Genomic DNA, 19002 nt, shown 5'->3' on the forward strand with positions numbered 1-19002 from the left:
GGGCGGAGAAATCCCGCTACTCCGTGAGGCAGGCGCGGTGGCCTTGGAAATGAAAGGCACCCCGTGTCACCCATGGCCTGCGGGTCCCTGGTGTCCTTTCCACGGTGCCCACGCCCTGTCCCACCTCTTGCTTGTCTTCAGATAGATGCGGGACCACCCGGCCCCTCTGTAGGGGGAAGAGGTTGCCCAAAGCGGGTTAAAATGCGCCGTACCGGGCTCTCAGGACCTCGGTGCCGGGGCCGGCGGGTTGTCCCAGTACCGGGACCCTGGCCTTGACACTGGGGGGAGAAGGGAAAGAGCCATAACCCCGGTGGGGCACCAGCGGTTCCCGGCACACCGTGGGGGCTTTTCCCTCCTTATTCCCCCCCACCACGGGAGCATCCTCGGCGGCCGACAGCCGAAGCGGCTATAAACCGGCTTACACCCAAGGCGATTTGCCCGTAATCCCTCGGGTTTCCCGGGGAAAGGAGGGATTTGGGGGGGGGGGGGGGGGGTATGCAAGGCTCCCGAGAAGGAGGACCCGGCGGTGATGATGTGAGCGGCGCGGCAGCTACGGACCGGCTCCCCCCCCCCCAAATCCCTTCCTCCCTCCGGTGGCCGTGGGAGGGAGAGAAGCCGGGAAAGGAGGGAGGAGGAAGAGGAAGGCCCTGGGGGGGGGGGAGAAAAAGGGAGGAGCGGGGGCCGGGGGGGGGGTAGAGGAGGAGTGTTGGGGAAGGGGGGGGGAGGAAGAGCGGCGGCTGGGGAAGAGCTCCCAGCCGGAGGAGCGGGAGGGAGGCGAAGCCCGGCCGAACCTACCCGAGGAGAAAAGGGGTCTGGGGGGGGTTTGGGGGGGGGGGGATGGAGGAGCAAAGGTACCCTTCTTATAGCACCCGCAGCCCCGCCTGGGAGGAACTGGTAGGTACATGCGTGCCTTGCAGTTGCGGAGGCATTTCCTACCCTTTTTCCTGCCTGTATTGTTCAGTTTTGGGGGGGGGGGGGGGGGTGTGGGGTCGGGCTGTCATCCTTATCCGTGCCCCCCCCCCTCCTCTTTCCCTTCATTCCGACCCCCGTTCCACGCCGGAGCCCGGCAGCCGGCTCTCGTCCTCCTCCCCGCGGGGGGGGGGGGGTGGTTGGGGGGGGTGGGAGCCTTTCGCCCCCACCGTGTCTGGGCATTTGCTGGCGGGCTTGTCCCTCGTGGGGGGGGGGACACACGAGGAGTTTATTGCCCTTTCTGAGTTTCACTTGCCCGGGTGGAAAGCCTGGGATTAGCACCGAGAGCCTTGCCTTCAACTTTGCCGGGGGGGGGGGGTGTTGGGTGTTGATAGCATTCAACGCCTTCTCTTAGCAAAAGCAACGTGTCCAGCGTTGGGAGGCAGTTTCCAGAAAGAGACACTTTTTTTGTTGTTGTTTTTTTTTTCACTTCTTCTTCTATAGCCAGGCTGGGAATCGCTCCCGGTGCGGTGGCGAAGCGGGCCGGGGCCGGGGTACCCCACTGCCACCCTGCTTTGTGGGGTGCGGGGAAAGTGGGTGCCTTTCGGCTCCTACGAAGGGAGGGGAGTGCCCAAAGTGGCCGGGAGGAAAGCTGCGGTGCGATGGCTTTGCGGTTTGTTTAAGCAAGTCCTTCCAACCGAAGGAAATCATGTCACCGGCATCCTCAGCAGGCGATAAAATCAGATTTCCCTTTTCAGGGCCGTCTGGTCCCGCTCTTGGGCTTTTCTCCATTGTGCAAACACATCAGACAGGGAGGGCTAAAAATAGGCTTTGGGTAGGTGCTTGGGAGATTTCAGGCTATCCGAGAGGTCAAGGCTAGGCTGTCTCTGGCCCTGAACTTGGTGAGGCGACGTGAAGCACGGACCCGTGCCACTGCCAAGCTCCCCTTTAGATGGCTGTGCCATGTTCTGCTAACTCGTTGCGTTGGTCCGGGGCCCCCGGTTTTACTTGTAAACCCAATTTTAAAGAGCAGCCGGGGGAGAGCCACGCTTTGCCTGGCTCAGTGTGCTCGCTCCCAGGAAAGCAGCAGCCCAGCCCTGGAGACAGCCACGGTGAACTAAGTTCACCCCCTTCCCCGTTAGGATTTGTAGCCCTCCCAAATACGTTTTTCCTAGCCTCGTTTTTTGTTGTGAAGTTGAACATCCCCCTTCACTGCCCTCTGCAGTCCTCAAGCCCCGAAGCTGCTGCCGGAGATGCAGCTGTGATAGGGAAAACAGCTGTATGCGTGTTCCGGTAACATGGAGCTGACACCGAAAGGATCAGGCAAGGGAAACCCGAGATTTTTGCCTGGAGAAACGAAGACATCGTGGGAGGAAGGTGGCGAAGCTGATACCCGCGAATGCGTTATCCTATTAAACAGTGACATTTAAATTGGCTGCCGTCATCCGAAACTCAGCTGAAACTCAGGAGGCAGATGGGTGGCAGCCCCTCCGCTTGGAAATGCGGAGTCCTGGCTGAAGCATCCAAACCCGTTTCCTTCTGTGCGCAGGGCTCAGATAAACAAAGAGCACATCTTTTTTTTTTTTCTCCATTTCCCCCTCCCCCAGTAAGGGCCAGGATTTGGGTCATGTTTATCATTTCATTGCTGCATTTGTTAAAGAGAGTACATCCATGAATGCAGTTTTAAGGTTAACCACTGCACTGATTTCCTTTACAAGACTTCAATTTCAGCTAAACCACTCAGTCCTTTACCTGGTAACCTGCTGGCAAAATACATAGTCTTTGTGGCAAAAGCCACATTGTTCTTCTTTGTGTCTGCTCGCAAGCAGGCTTTTTATTATAATGGGGGCAAAGGGAGATTCAGGTGAAGAACTGCATGATGAAGGGAAAAAAAAGTGCCCAGACCTCTCCCTTGCTCTCAAAACACAGAAAAAGAGCAGCAGGATAGGGGAAACTCTTTATTGCAGGTTTTGAATCTGTGCAAGTTAATTATCTATGCAAATTGTCAGAAGTCATTGGGCAGTGCTGTTCGTGTAGCTGTTCTGAGAAATAAGTGATGGACATCAAATGGAGCCACCACTTCTCCTTTGCCTGTCAGGGTTGGACTTGTCTGTGTGCAATTTCAAATTTCTATAAAATCCTTTCCTTAATTTACAGCTCACTTTTGAATGGAAAACCTCTTCCTGACTCCACTAAGAGTTGCTTTAGACCCTCCATGATGGAGCTAAATAAAAGTAACAGAAAATGTAAGGCTCATCCTGCATTCTTCCAAGAGGGATTCAGTGGCTTTCTACTCAAAATACACATAATATATGTCTTACAAAGTTCTAGACCTGACTTTCATATTTTATATGAGACCTGAGTCTTGACTTTACCTTTCCCTTGAAATGCATAGATGGGTCCTAACACATTTGCAAAGGAACTTTTTGATGACCTCCACCGGTTTACACATTTTCATTCTGAAGCGTACAGCACGCTTTTGAGATCTACAGGTTACGGGATTGCCTCGGCTACTCCTGAAACAGCCACGAGCGATGTAGTTACTCTCTTTAACAGTGGTATGCATGCATTTTGTTGTATTTTGGCTTCCTCTTTGGTAAGTAAGGAAGCCAAGAAAGAGTAACATTGCTAACTCGGTCTGCGGAGGGAGTTCAGACAGGCAGATCTGAAATCAATTTGCTCAGTGTGGGGAGCCCAGTTAAAAACTATGGTTATCACTAACCACCAAAATTAGGAAAGATTCAATCAAATCTTTTAATCATGATGAATAATACATTGTTAATCTGACACATATACTGCTATTCATTCAGATCCCCTCAGAACAACTTTTTGAGGTGGAGGGAAAAAAGAGTATTACCCTTCAATTTATAGATGCCAATGTGACCTAGAGAAAAAGAGGTAAATCTGCTTGTTATGAAGGGAATCAATATTAGAGCTGGAATCATTTCTGTTCCTGGAATCAAATAATGCATTAATCTGCATTATAAACTATCATCTCCAGTGCAGCTAGAGCGCATGCGTATTTGAATTTTTTTCTACATTGCACATGTGTTTTAGAGACACATATTCTATTTTCTGGACTGGATGTTGTCGAGTTAAAACATTCTCACAGTGCATATATCTACCCAGCACTTCAGGATTCTTTGAATGTAAAGGGCAGATCATCAGCTGATATCAACTGCTGTAGCACAAATGATGTCAGCGGAGCTGTTTTGTATCAGTTGAGCATCTACCTTTAAATGCCAACCTTTCTTTGCGCTTTTCACCAGTCTTCCCTGACTTCAGTTAGGATAGGAAGCATGAAGTTGAGTATGTTAAATGAAAGACATAGCACATGCAAATACTGTATGTGCGTTTAATAGCTGCATATAGCCCCATATTCTTGAAGAGCCTGACTTGCAGAAGTCTAGTGGTACCATTTTTACCATGGTATTCATAGCTGTATTCACTGAGCTGAAATGTGCTATTCAGTATTTCTCATATTGAGTCTGACATCGATCACCTGGGAGAATCTCAGCTGTGAGATGAAGGGATGGAAGTCAAGTTGGCAGTCCTTACTGAGGCACAGTTTCACGGCTATCTTAGGCAGCTTTACCTGCATAAAGGCTGGAACTGGACCCTGATTATCTATTAATGCCTCTGAAAAGAAGAAAAAGTGGAAACGGTGAGCTCTTTGAAACTGTGTTTGTGCATGGACAACATATAAGTTTGTAGAAACAACTTTCTACGCTAACGTGAATGAATAACTCGGGTACTTTCAACAATGCTCGACACTTGCTTGGTTTCTTCATTTTGAAGAACTCTGTAAACATTAGGTGACTGCGGATTTTAGAGCCCGTAATTTCACAGATTCCAGTACGTACTTTGCAGAAACCATATTCTCATGGAACTGTACTTGCGGGACATTTCCTATCATTTGCAGATTTAGGTTATTACTACTAAAGTCTTCACATTAAGTGACCTGAGAGAACATTCCTGGTACTTTTTTTTCATTACACTCTGAAGTTTATCAAGATATGATGAAAGAGACTTGCTTGGTAGTGAAAGGCTGGTGCATTCTCTCCTCGTAACCCAATTTTTGTGCTTGGGCAGTCAGGAGAGAGGAATATCACAACAGGGTAGCCCATGTGAGGACGCATGATGCCCTCTGCACGGTGCAGGAAGTGCCCAGAAGCTAGGGCTGGTCGTTAAGCTCTGAAAGTGAACAGAAGTTGAAGAATTGTATTATTTATTGCGCATTTCACCTACAGATAGTCTTTTAGCAGCTTTTATGTACTTGAGATGAAATCTAGCGAAGGAAATCTGAGCTGGCTACACAGATACCTAAGGAAATCTCCAGCTCCTCTGCTGGCATTGTAATAGTCACGGGATGTCAGGGAGCTGTTATATTTAAAACCCCAAATTATTAACTTGTTTCTATTTTTCCATCTAATAACGATGAAACAATGTATTTACATCCATTGCTAAATGGTCCAATGTTTTATAAAATTCAAGACAAGTTTTTAAATTAGCTTGCAGTGTAACCAATTGCGAAAGCAGTTTGAAAACAAACCAGATTAGTGTCTTGCTCTGGAAGATACTGGTGCTGTGTGTTTATTATTTCAAAACTTCAGTGGAAGGATGTTTTTGGAAATACACTTTAACCACCTACTGGTTTTAGGCTCGAGGTCTAAATATGTAAGGAACAAGCAACCAGATAATGTTTTATTCAAAAAACACAAAAGGTACAAATTTGGGGTCATCAGTAGAGTCAACTTCATGATCTCCCCGAGTTCAAACGTCCTAATCCCAAATTATACACTTGAGTAATACGCTGTATTTGTGTGCCTCTCCCCCTCACTGTCTTGTCTCTCCTTTTCAACTGAATTTGGAAATGTGTTCTCTGTGGGTGAAATGTCTACTTCTAAACAGTTTTGCACGTAACTTTGGACAGGATCCTAGTCCTGTGATACAAGTACATAGCAGTCACATGCACCGGTATTTTGAATGCTTTTTTAATACAAACAACAAACAAACAAATCTAACAGTAACTAGTGTTGTTCAGCTAGCACTGTTTAATGCAGTTGAATTACATGGAGTTAGTCTTGCTGGTGTTCTTTTAGCACTAAGTGTTCCTCAAATCACAGTCACAATTACATGTAATACATGTTAGCATTGATTAGCAAACTCTGTCTCATTGTCCTCTTGCAATCTTCAATTATCATTTACTTCAAAAGGCTAAGGAATTGCAGTGAGACATGTTTTGGTGTAATTTGCTATTCCTGAAATTGAGGTGGAGAAGAGGAAGAAAGGAGGGTTGAAAGAACAAGTGTCCATAAACGTTGCTCTTAACCTATCTTTCTTCCTGTGCCCTAAATTAATTCACTGAGAGCAGTACATACTTGTGCTTGCCCAAGTTTGATCCCATGTTTTTGAAAAAGGAAAACTCCCTCGCAGGTGAAGAGCGAGATGAGACGGAATCATCCCTTAGTTTCACAATTAGCCAGTAAGGAAAAGGGACCATAAGAGAACTTCATCTATTTTGAGATGTGGTATTAATGGTGGGATTTAGGCCCTATTATTATTCTAATAGGCAATGTAGGTAATATGTTCAAAATTCCTTTAAAATATAACTTAATAAAATGTTGACTTTTTTAATGTAACTCTTGACAATTTTTTAAATATAACTTCGTATAAGTGATCCTAGGTAGAGGAGGGTAGTAGAATCACATTTGAAGTACCTGGTGCAGTAACACAGAACTAAGCCACAAGATCCGCAAGCCTTCACGGAAATATTTCATTTCCCCTACTACGAATAAAAGTCCCAATAAAAGAAATGGGGTGCTCTGGACTGTATGAAATTAAGATCGCGGCAAGGTGCCTGCAGCGTAGGATAGGTTGTGCACTGTGGGTCCGTTTTTGTTTCTCATTAACTGCTTTGTGTTTAGGTACTGCGGCATTCTATTAGCATATTAAGAGATGTCAGTTCCCTTTCTAGAAATATAAATAGAATTGTGGGAATATAGAAGCCACAAGTATTGATTGCTTTCTGATGTTTAATCCGGTCCACGCAGCTAGGAGTTGTGTGTTTTATTTAGTAGCGCTGTGATTTAAAGGCTTATTTTGAACACTGACTGCATACAAGCCGCAATAATTTCGAAGTCCCACAATTCAGAACATGTGGTGACATTTCGAGATCGCGTGAGCTGCCAGATCTCAGGCTGAAAGGGAAAACTGACCCTTTCTTTCCCCAAAGGTAGAGGCTCCTCTTTTACAAAGACAAAAGCGAACAGAGTAGTAAGAAAATTGAAGTAGCAGGAGAAAACAACCGCAAGGCAACGCACGCGTTTGCCGAAACTCTCCCAACGCTTTGAGGCCGAAGGATTCCACGGAGGCACAGGTTAAGGACCCCACGGCAGTAGGCGCCGTCCCTCCCGTCCCCAGAAAACACCCGAGGGAGCGGGACCCGCTCCCCAGCCCGCCCCGGACCCGGGGACGGACAAGGGGGACGCCGCCGGGGACCTTCCCCGCCCGCCTTCAACCGCTTCGCCCCTCAGACTCGCCCCGCTGCTCACCTGCGGCGCGGCGCGGCCCACCCACTCCCCTCGCCCTCCTCTCCCCGAGCCGGGCCGGGCCCGGCGGGGCAGCACCGGCACCCACCGGCCGTTCCCGGTGTCTAAGCCCGTCGGTCGGGGCGCCGGCCCTCGGCTGCGCCCGCCGGTGTGTGTGTGTGTGTGTGTGTGTGTGTGTGAGGCAGCGCCTCAGCCCCCTGCGGGCGGGAAAGCGGAGCCCGCCGTGGCCGGGCAGGGCAGGGCAGGGCGCGCGGCCTTGCCCTGTCAGAGGGGGGGCGGCGGCGGAAGATGGCGGCCGGGCGGTCCGCTCCGCTCCGCTCCGCTCCGCCAGCGCCCGGCTCCGTCCCCGCCGCCTTCGTCCCCTCCTCCCCGCGCCGCCTCTTTCCCCACCCTCCCGCGCCGCCTCCTCCTTCTCCTCCCTCCTCCTCCTTCTCCTCCTCCTCCTCCTCCCCGGGGAGGGGAGCGGCAGCGGCTGCCCTGGCTGAGCCGGGCTCGTGTGCTCTCTCTCGGCAGGAGTCCGGGAAGATGGCCGGGGCCGAGTCGGGGATGAGCGGCGCCGGGATCCCGCAGCAGCCCCAGCCCCAACCCCCGGCGCCGGCGGCGGACGAGTCGTCGGACAGCGAAGGGGAACACGAGGGCCCCCAAAAACTCATCCGGAAAGTGTCCACCTCGGGCCAGATCCGCAGCAAGGTAAGGGGGGAGCAGGAGCCGGCCGGCCCCGCTGCCGCCGGGGCAAGTTTCTCAGTTTCTCCATCCCCATCCTAGCGCGGGGCCAGCCCGGAGCCGGGGGGGCGGCCGCTGCATCCCGCCCGCATCCCCGGGAGCGGGAGCGGCGGCGGGTTGTGTGTGGAGAAGGGGTGTCTGTGTGTGTCTGTGTGTGTGTGTGTGTGAGGCAGCCGTGCCTCTTCCTTCCTTCCCTCTCCCCTCCTCCCCGTCCAGCTGTTGCGTCCACATCTGTCCCCGGCTGGCAGGAAGAGCCCCCCGGGGCGGCGGGGCTCCGTGGGGCCGGAGGGGAAACCGCCTGCCCCGGCAGCCGCCCTGCCCTGCCCTGCCCTGCCCTGCCCTGCCCGGGCGTCCTGGGTGTGGGGGAAGCGGTGGCGGGCTGCCTCCCTCCGGCTCCTCTTCCTCAGCGGCGGGCACCGCTGCCTGCGGGGATCCCGCCCTGCCTCCCCACGGCGCGGGTGGGCTGTTGGCGGCGAGCCCTTCCTCACCAACTTTCCTTCCCCACCTTCGTCTTCCTCAGCCCCGGTCGCGGGGGGCTGCCGCCGCCTCCGCCCGCTCCCTCGGAGCGGCAGGCGGGGAGCCCCGTGGTGGCACATGGGACTCCCGTTTGGGAGCGGGAGTGCCGCGAAGGAGGGAAACGCGGTGTCCGGTGCGAAAGGCACCTGGCGGGACAGGAGTAAACTTCCATACGGCCTCGCTCGCGGGGCTGGGTAGGTAAAGCAGCTGTCAAAATTTCAGGTTGATGCCGGTTTTTGGCTGGCTCGGGCTGCCGAAGTCGTCCTGGGGGGACTGACTTCTTGATGGATGGTGTATTTACATCGCCTTTTTGTCCTGTAAAATGAACTTCAACAAGCATGCCTTCAGAAGTATAAAAATGATGAGACCTGACTGACTTTCCGTGTAGAAGGATCCTGTGACTTCCTACAAAGCGTGGCCCGCATTCAGCGATGGGGGCTGCGCAAAACCCCGCTGGGGAGAGCTTATGGGTGCAGTGACATCAAGATCAGGGTTTTTGCTGTAAGCGTCTGGTTTGAGGGGCAAAGTGACTCCATGCAGGCCCAGACAGATCACACTTACGCTTTGATTCTACACAATAGGTCATGTGTTGTTGTTTCCTTTACAGAGCACCCGGTAAAGTTAGTAAGGAGCTGTTTGTGGAGTCCTGTTGGATTGGTGCTGTTCTTCCCTTGAGCTTTTGCTTCACATGCTACATCCAAAAGGCAGCCGCCTTTAAACAGAAAGCACTGGTTGTTAAACAGTAGCATTATCCCATTATGGGAGGTGGAAAGCAATTTTTCTCCTGAAACCTCCTAAACATGATATGTCATCCCATTTGATTGCTAAATGTTAATTTTGCATTTGCAGTTGTTAGGCCCGGCTGAAGGGTCACTATAGTAAGTAATACACAACTATTGCATCGTGTTGAAAACACAGTCCCACGCAAACTTCCAGCTTTGACACCACTTCTGTGTGGCGGTCTTCAAAATGTTTTAAAAGTGACAGAACATGATGCTTTATTAGCTGTAGTGGTGTTAAGTGTATTCCAGGGTTTGCTCTCATAGAGGTTGATGCTTGCGTAAGGAAAACGTGAATTATGAACTTTATTGAAACAGGTCTGTGAGCATGAGATCCCAGCCAATTCTTAGCAGCTGTTACAGGTTGGTGGGATATTCTGTATCTGAGGGCTGTGAATGAATGCAAAGCTGGCATTGCCTGATGTTCTAAGACAGCTCTACAAGTGATGCTTTTGCTTATCTTAGTTTGCGTCTCAGTTCTATTTCTGTGAATTGGATATATATAGGAAAAACTGACTGCTGACATAATTGGAGTCATAAAATGTTGCTTTACTGGTTGCAATTTACAAGAATATGCAACTCCGAATATAAACATCTTTCTTTCCATTTAATTAAAAGTGATTTATCTTTGTTAAAGATGAGACCCACGTTAAATAATTTAGTAGCACTTTATTTTATAACTCGCCATGCATTATTTAAAAGTAGCTATATTTAGACAGACAACTCCCATTTAGTTTAAGGGTGTTGTATGTTTGCTGTTGTAGTAGTTGGTGATCAGTGGTTACATGAAACCACTAGAGCAAGCAACGTCAGGGAGCTGCTCTTTTACCCAGCTCGTCCCTTTCATTCAAATTAGATTTGTTAAGCTTCACTTACTCGGTGAATGTGTTTGTAAGCTAAGGTTTTAATTAAATGGATTGGGTTTGTCTTACAGCTAAGAATAGACTCTTGAAAGAACCCAAAACATGTATATTACATTTATCATTGATGCTTGCGGGCTGTTTAACGCTGTGCTATTTTTCTCCGGAGGTTGCTTATATGCTTACTTGAAGCATTTCTGCAACGTGGTATTGATTCCTTAGCTCAGAACTATACCCAAAAGTCTCTGCTGGTAATTGTTTTTATTTTACTTAAGGAAGATGTTATTTTTAGATGTTTTGGTACAGTTGATCATTTGTGAAAGCTACCATATGGTGATACTTTGCAGATAGAATCATTCAGGAGTGGATTTTTTTAGCGTGTATAATAAGATTTAGCAAATGTATGTATAAGAGCAAAGCCCTTTTGCTAGCAGAAACGTAAGCCTAAAGATTTCTAGCACCTGTAGTGCTCAAAGGGAGTTTTTTAAGCTTTGCCCTCTCCTTCCTAAATAAAAACAATTAATTATTTGGCTGAGGGCAGAGGGTGAAAAACAGAACAGGAAAACGAAAAGAAAGAATACTATATTGACAGATGTAATTACACTGAAGTTCATTGGTTGTTCGTGGTACGCTAATCGTATGCTCACAGTTCTACTTAGAAGTCTGTTGTCCAGTTTTACCATAGCTTGCCCACGTTGAATAGCAACTCCCTCTGCAAACTGCTTGCTTGATTTCAGTGGAACTACTTTCACAGTAAATCGCTACGAGAAACGGATGGGTGATAGGGCTGGACAGTCAGGTAACTTCTATCATGGGTGTATTTTTAGTTCATGCATATGTATTCCCCACATTTTTAGAGTCCTTTAAAGGCACGTCTGTGTCAAAGTATGGTCATTATTAATTTCCCCAGACAGAGAAATTGAAGATCAGCATGTTTTGGTGTCTGCAAACCTGAGGAGAAGAGAACAAGTTGTGGTGCAAAGGACTAAACTATTCTTTGGGCCAAGACCTTGTTTGTACCTAGGAGCTGTTTGCTGAAGCCCCATACTTGGTTGTAGGGCGACACTGTAGCAGTAGGTGTCTTTAGGGGAGTCAGGACCAAAATTAATTAGCACTTTTGTGAGATTAAAGCCAGCATCTTTAAACCTCATCCTGGAAGCTGTTTCATCTGTGGAGCTCGTATGTGTTCCCTGGAGGAAATGCAAGAGAATAAACAGGTGGCAGATACCCTGTGAAGTTCGAGCAGTTTTGAGCCAAATTACCGAACGGAGAGCATTGAAATAATTCTTGACTTCGTGATGTCTACCCACCATTTCCCCCCACTCTGGGAGACCTGAACATTTAGTACATAAAAAGTGTCTCGGTAAAAAACATTTTTGGAATATACAGATTGTTTCTATGAGGACTTTGGAAAACTGTAGTCAGACAGTTTGAAGCAGTATATATGATGATGTACAAACAGTGTTATATTGGGGATTGAAGTCGTGGAAAGTTCTCCGTGAGTCTGCGTTAAACTTGGCTTCTTAACTTTTAAAGATGCTGGTTAAGACAGGCAGCTACGGTGCCTTCCTTAAATGAAGCAGATGACTTCAGTTCTTGGGGCTACAGCCCAAAAAACTCTGCCTGTTGTCAGCTGGCTTCTAGTTTCTTTAAAGTTAATCACTGCAGTGCAAAGTACATTCCTTAAAAAGACGGTCTTGCTTCAGTTCTTTATGGCTGGAACCTGTCGAGAAGGGAAGGTTCAAATTAGAGCTGACACTTTTTCTCTTTAAATTCTGCTCATCTTGGGGACGAGCACAAGATTAATAAATGAAATGGTCTCTGAATACTTGGAATTAGAGTCGTCAGATGAACACAGCTATAGTTCCTACTCTTGCCTTGAGTACTCTCTGCTAAAAAGTGGATATGAAGAACAGCACTTTCATCGCTGACCTGGCTTCCTACTTTAATGGGCCCATGTGCAGTTAATGGGAAAGCTCTGCTGGATACATGTTTTGCTCTCAAATCCGCAATTGGGTATCTATCTGGCCTGTGTTTATTTTTGGATGAAGCAGACATTCTGGAGCGGAAAGTATAAATCGGGAAGTGCAAGAAAATATGTTGTATTGAGTGAGATAAATACACTTGTAATGTGTCTGGGAGAATGCTTTCTTCCTCTCCTTCACCCCCAGTGGTTTTTGTTTGTAATGAAGTTGCTGTAACGTGGGAGATGTTCAGAAACACGAGTGTGTTATAATTAGTGGAGATGATACAGCATTGTTTAGTTAAATGGCAAGAGTTGTTACTAGAATTATCTTATCTGAGGTCTTAATATATTTTTTTAGAGATCCTAAATCATTATGGAGTAATAAAAGTAAATTAATTAAATTCCCCACTGTGTTTTTATTGGCCTTAGTGGATAACACCAGCCATTTAGGAACTGAGCCTTCAAAAAGTTTCTAACCTCTTCCATATGGTGACATTTGACAGTGCCAAGTCCCAGTAGTCACTTCCTGTTTGTTTCTGGTATATGTTTCTCTCCGATTACCATAGCTTGTTAATTCACCTAAATGTAAAGTGCTGTGGTTGATACTGGCATTAGACTTCATGAACGTCATTCCCTGCAATGTAATCTGCTTTTTCTAGCTTTGATAGTTCCTGATTTACTCAGCTAACTAGTGGCCGATTCCTTAGTGGTTAAGGAAACATGTTTTTTATGCACCAGAAGTTCTCAGGAAAATGCTACGGTAGCAAAGTTAACCCTAATGGGGATCCTCTATGTGCATTAGGATTGTCTGAATCTGCACAGCTTCGAAATGTGTTGTAATTTGCAATTCATTCTGCAACTGCTGTAAGACATATAGTGTCACTAAACTTTATTGTTGTGTTTACACAGCATGGGGCAGAACTAAAGCAATCAAGTGCATAGCAGTCGTCCTCAAGTTCTTGGCACCTGGCAGTGTCCACAGAAGAAATTGAAGGGTGCTGCAGGATATCTGTCTTCAGTATTCATATTTTCCATCATTTTCGCTCTGCAATTAAATTAGTTGTACTGTATATCCATCCTTGGTAAAATGTTTCACCAACTTTTTCTCACAACTGTTGTGAAATCTGGCAAATTTGATTCCCTCCCTGCATCCTGGGGACTTTAGCCTATTTTTTAAGTGAAGTATTCAGAATCAGTTCATCAGTATATGTTCCTGATAGATGCAGACACACATAGTTAATGCAGAGAGCAATATATTTAAAGTTTTGTATACATACATATATTACTCAGTTCTAGAGTATGCCTGGATGAAGCAAACCAGTTTTTAGCATGACATGCTGTGCAATATTTGTTGCTTCTCATACTTGCTGTATCTCTACATAGGTTTTCAAAAAAGGGTCCATTAATGGAAAATTTCAGCCAAAGACATGGTAGTTTGGGGAGGTTAAAAATGACTGAACGTCCTACGTAGAAGCGAGCAGGGTTAGGATGGAAAGAGTTACGCTATTTAAGGCACAGTGGTCATTACCACTCCAAATTCTGACACATGTTTGTATAAAACTGAAATGAAATCTGCGAAGGCATTTTAGTGATGCATGTATTGGCAAAGCTTAAATTGCCAGCTAAGTACCAGAAAGGAGGAGCTTGTAACGTTTTTCAATAGATATTTACAAGCAGGTCTCAAAGAAAATGTTGCTTTTTTTTTTTTTCTTCTTTCTAGAATCTTTAAATGATTAATGCTATTTTGTATTGAGAGATAACATGAATTATCCTCCCCCCCCCCCCCCCCCCGCCCCAGCCAGCTGGTGAGCTGTGTATGTGAAAAAAGACAAGATAATCACACTCTCATCTTTAATATAAGGGATTTTGATTGTTTTGTTCCAAGGAGCTGGGGAATGCTTTTCTGCCAAAAAGATCAGGTGAAACACATTGAGCTTATTGTGTAGTTTAGAGAGAATATCTGTTTTTTAAGAAACACAAGAAGAGACTCATTCAAGAATAAATGACAACTGGGAATCCCTTTCTGAGATGCCTTATCTTGTGAACTTCATGCGCACAGTCCCAAAGACACATAACAGCCATGCCAGAGCTCAAGAAAGGACTATTCTATAGCTGTGTCTTTATCCATGTAAGGCTATATAGATAATTTGCGGACATTTTGAATTGTTTCCAGCAGTTACATCAGAATCCAAGATGCAAGACTGCTGTATGACTACTGTATGACTAGCTGGACTAGCCAAGTTAGTTTGGATATCTGTAGCAGAATGCATAGAATTACAGTGATTTTGTAATTGAAGTAGTGATCAAAAGAATAGTCTGTCTCGCTATCACAAAGCCTTTATCTGAAGGGAAATACTGAATTCTCTTGACTAGCTGAAGACGATAAAAGGCAGCTTAGACCAATGTTCTTGCTCTGGGAGGCTCCAAAAGGCTAATTTTTTTGTTAAACAATGTTACTCTTAGTTACTTTGAACTCTGACCAACAGTGCTTCTGGTAAGGGATCTATGGAACAGCATATGTATTCTGGAGATCTCAAAATCTAAGCGCAGCAAGAAGGTAATACGTGTTTGTGTGTGGATTCATTGAAGCTCAGAATATGGAGTTTTGGGTATAAAAGAATGCTTCTGTAGTCATTCTGATGTTTTGGATGTTTTCCTCTGATAGGGCTAATTAAGACATAGTTCGGTGTCTTGTGAAGTAGCTCACTTGCAGAGGAACCACAAGACCAGTATTTTGTTCTGACTGGCCATTAAGTTTTTGAGATTCTTTATAGTTATTTGTAACGTAGGTGGATGTGATGTTATAAAGTTATTGACAGCATGGCTCTCTTTGTTCATTTTTTTCAGTTTGATACTTTGGTACCTGGACTTTGTTTTTTACGAAGAGATGTAACCCTTTCTTTCGCCTTTGTATTTGCCGCCTTCTTACATTACTGTTTTATCCTTTCCCCTCCTGCCTCCGAGAAGTAAGCTGTGTTCTCCAAAATCTTCTTTTAAAAACCTAAGAACAGGCTACTAAATAACAGTGCGGTAACCACAGCTCTATTATACTAAGTTCAAGCCACAGCTCTCAACTTGCTAGCAATGGCAAAAAAAAAAAGCCTAGCTTGGGGGCATCCATAACTTACATCCTCCACAACACAATAAAAAGAAACCTCATTCTTTCTTAATGTAAACATTGCATTTATCACACCAAACAAGCTTAATGCTGACCCAAAATAAATATTATTTCATTGATGTGCTAAAAATAAGACCACTGCATTAGATGCTATTTAAAATGAAATAAGAGATTTATTCTAGTAAAACATTTAAGCACATACTGAAACACTTCAGTCGTCCTGTACACTTTTATATGATTAATTACTTCTTAAAATTAAGCCAGTGCTTAAGTGCTTGTTGGATGTGGGCCATAAAAAATTCGTACATGAAGTCAGAACGTAGTTGACTTATAAAACTTTTACCCCGTAGGAATTATCCTGATATATTGCGCAATTATGAAGAAAGAACAGATAATTTTTTTTTCCCAGCTAAGTTTTTCATTTGACTAATGTTCCTATTTAGGAATATTTCACCGCATAGATACTGAAAGCACGATAACAAAAACCTGAGCTGTACTCCTGGGAGAGTTAATGTTATTGTAATGAATTCAGCAAGGTTTTACACTTGATGAGAATTTATTTGTTTATTAGATGGGCAGCGTGAGATTTATGATGATCTGAACCATTCAGTTCCTTGTCTTTAAATGTTTGGGGTTTGCAAATGGTGCGAGATTGCGCTACTTCATTGTCACTTAGCAACCTTAATAGGGTTTTGAAGCTGAGTAGTAGCTTGTGGGTGGTGAGTCTCCCTATGTATTTGCCGGGTGGGAAGCAACACGAGCCCCTCTGTGGGCAGCCGCCGGGAGGATGCGTGTCCAGCCCGTGCCAGGGTCTCTCTAGATGTTCTCGCCGAGGAGAGCCGGCCGTGCCCTCGGTGTCATTTTGCACTTCTGGCATAGTTTTGTGCTGGGAAGATCTGCCGAGGTTTTTCATGCCTGCGGAGATTTAAGTGGATCTAAAGGGCTGTCGTGCTGCTCTGGTCAGTTATGTCCTGTTGTGTGGTTGCTTAAATTTAGCAACTGAGTTTGACTGGCTTCAGTTTGACAGCTGGTAGTCCTTATTGCTGCTGTGATGCTCCCGAGCGAGAGGGAGGTTGGAGTCTTCCCAGCTCTTGGTGAGAAAGGTGGCTTGCTCTGGTTCAGCTAAGGATGTCGGAAAGGGTCAGCGTGGCTAACCAGCAGTCCCGGCCACCCCTCGGGCAGAGACTTCTTCCCTGTGCACGCTCTGTTGATCATGAGGATGGGCACATACTTCTGTGTTTGTTTTAATGCTTCCATAGAGACATCTTGCTGCTTGTTCTCTCCCTCCTTTCCTGCCTGCTGCTGTCACGGTTTCTTCAGGAATTTGAACAGAGGAAAGGTGACATCCCTTTTCCTTTCAGCCTGTGCCTCTGCAAGGTTTCTCCCAATAATCCCCATAAAGAGAGCAACTGCCCAAGACCAAAAGGTTTGCTGGGCATGGAGTCTTAGGGAGGGTGGAGATATATGAGGTTGCTCCTCTGGATAGTTCACTGGGGAGCTATTGACTTGAAAACTAATGCACCCTTTTTGCTGATTTTTCAGCTATTATTGTCATTTTTTGCCTGATATCTCGAGGAACTTCACATGAGTTACTCTGTAGACAAACATTGATTGGCCTTGGTCTCAGGAGTCTGTTAAAGTGAAAAAAGAGAGAGCACAAAGAGTAAAAGGGGGTTTGTGAGTCAAGGATCCCATCACTGAAATAATATGGTGGTGTTCATGGTATAAACAGTAATTCTTTCCATTGTATATTAACTTGATATATTTATAATATATTGATTCTGCCTGGGAAGAATGCTGAGAGGATGCAGGTCTGCAAGGAGGAGCTAGTGTGAGTGAGTTACTTGGGTGTGAGATGGAGAGCCAATGTTTCTGATTAAACCCGAGCTTTTAATGAAATAAAAAATATTTTTATCATTTACACAGCTTCTCATTACAGACAAAATAAACAGGAATAACCTTCCGAGCCATCTATCTGATGTCGTTAAACTTGATTTTCTTTCCCCTGAGTGAGTGAACTTGTTTAAGCAAACTTTGCATGTAACTTAGAAGTCTGCATTATAATGCTTTTGTAGGGGGAAAACAGAATTTGAGAAAACTTCTTCATGTAGCTCAGTTGACTGCATCATCTTTTTTGGTTATGAATGAATGCTGGGCTAATACACGTTTGTCTGCTGCTTCTTGTCTGCTTCTGGAAGCAGGCAAGCTTTAGGAAGCAAAGAAAGGACTTTTACCTGTACTGAATCCGCTGGTTAACATTTCGTAGAGAGATCATTTTGGTCAATGTGCCTCAAAACTGTGTGCAGGCGAGATAAAATTTATACCTGAGACACTTTACTGCTTAGACTGGTGGTCTCCAACCTTTCCCAATCTACTGGCAAATAAGCTTTCAAAAATTCAAAGGCAGTTATACAAGTTAGGGCCTGTGCTTGTATCCTGTCATACTAGATGACAAGCTTTTTCCCTTGCCATACTTGGTAATTTCATAAAATACATTAAAAAAAAATACGCTGGGTTTCAGAGGCTTGCCAGATTTCTATCTATGCCCCTGATGCTGCATCACAAAACTCTTGTTCTGTTGCTTCTTCAGCATTTCAAAGGAAAAGAAGATCCTAATAAGTACAGAACTTCTGATGAGCTTTTGTCAAAAGCAAGCTTTTAAATGTGCTGGCAATGTCAAGCTGTATGCTTAAAAACCCTTCAGTGCTTTTGTGTATTATCTCATGTTAACTGGTGTTGCCAGGTAAATGCAACTGTAGTGAATAGCTTTTTTTTTTTTTTTTTAAGAATACATCATCTTTATTCCAGTTTCTTTAGGCTTTGCATTTTGCCATAGTTCTGATTATATGTACACTTCAGATGACCTTACTTCTTGCATAAAGAGGCAAGCAATTCTGTGCATGTGTTTGTGTGCATGCGAACCAATACTGAATTTTTTTCTGCTTACACTGTTTAGGGGAAAAAAAAAAAAAAAGAAAAAAAAATCAGTTTTTCACTTGGTTGCTGTGTGCACCATTGAGGAGGAGATAAAAGGAGTTAACATCACAGGTTCTACTCCTTCCCCACCCTTCGTCAGCCAGGGATCTGCGATCTGCTGCCAACAGTTTTACAAAGGGCTCCTATTTCAAATTACCCTTTGAGCCTGTGATAAACCTGTGTCCCTGGGAGGTTGTCTCACAGTGAGGAGTTGGAAATGACTGGGAAATCTTATATTTTTCTATTTGAGTAAAGAAAAAAAAAAACCCAAACCCCAAACGTCACAACCAGGGCAAGAGGCAAATGAGCTTCTGCTGAATTTTATGCTAAGGATGATTATACCTTTTCTTTGAAATATACACCAAGGTTATTTATAGCTAATCCACAGTTTAAATTACTGTGTGTAGGTGTGAGAGGTTATAGAGAGGGACTTTTTCTAGGAAAAAAAATATTTATGGGGGTTGTTACAGACTCATAGTAATTTGGGTTGGAAGACACTTTGGGAGGTCATCTGGTCCTACCCCCACGCTCAGAGGAGGGATATTTTCAAAGCAACATTGGGTTGCCCAGAGCCGTGTCTCTCTGAATGTCTTACAGATCGCTA

The 19002-nt window shown here is 45.5% G+C and overlaps 1 protein-coding gene across 2 annotated transcripts in view; it reads left to right on the plus strand.

The window, feature by feature from the left end:
- The first annotated feature begins 831 nt into the window (after positions 1-831).
- The window catches only part of DGKH (diacylglycerol kinase eta), a 175400-nt gene continuing 157229 nt past the window's right edge, over positions 832-19002 (plus strand). For both annotated transcript variants that reach the window (XM_030036453.2, XM_030036454.2), the window contains exons 1-2: positions 832-894; positions 7974-8150. In XM_030036453.2, coding sequence (XP_029892313.1) covers positions 838-894; positions 7974-8150 — 234 coding nt within the window. In that variant the 5' untranslated portion in view covers positions 832-837. The remainder of the gene's footprint in view (positions 895-7973; positions 8151-19002) is intronic.

Source organism: Aquila chrysaetos, chromosome 14 (assembly GCF_900496995.4).
Source record: "Aquila chrysaetos chrysaetos chromosome 14, bAquChr1.4, whole genome shotgun sequence".
NCBI classification, from domain to species: Eukaryota; Metazoa; Chordata; class Aves; order Accipitriformes; family Accipitridae; genus Aquila; species Aquila chrysaetos.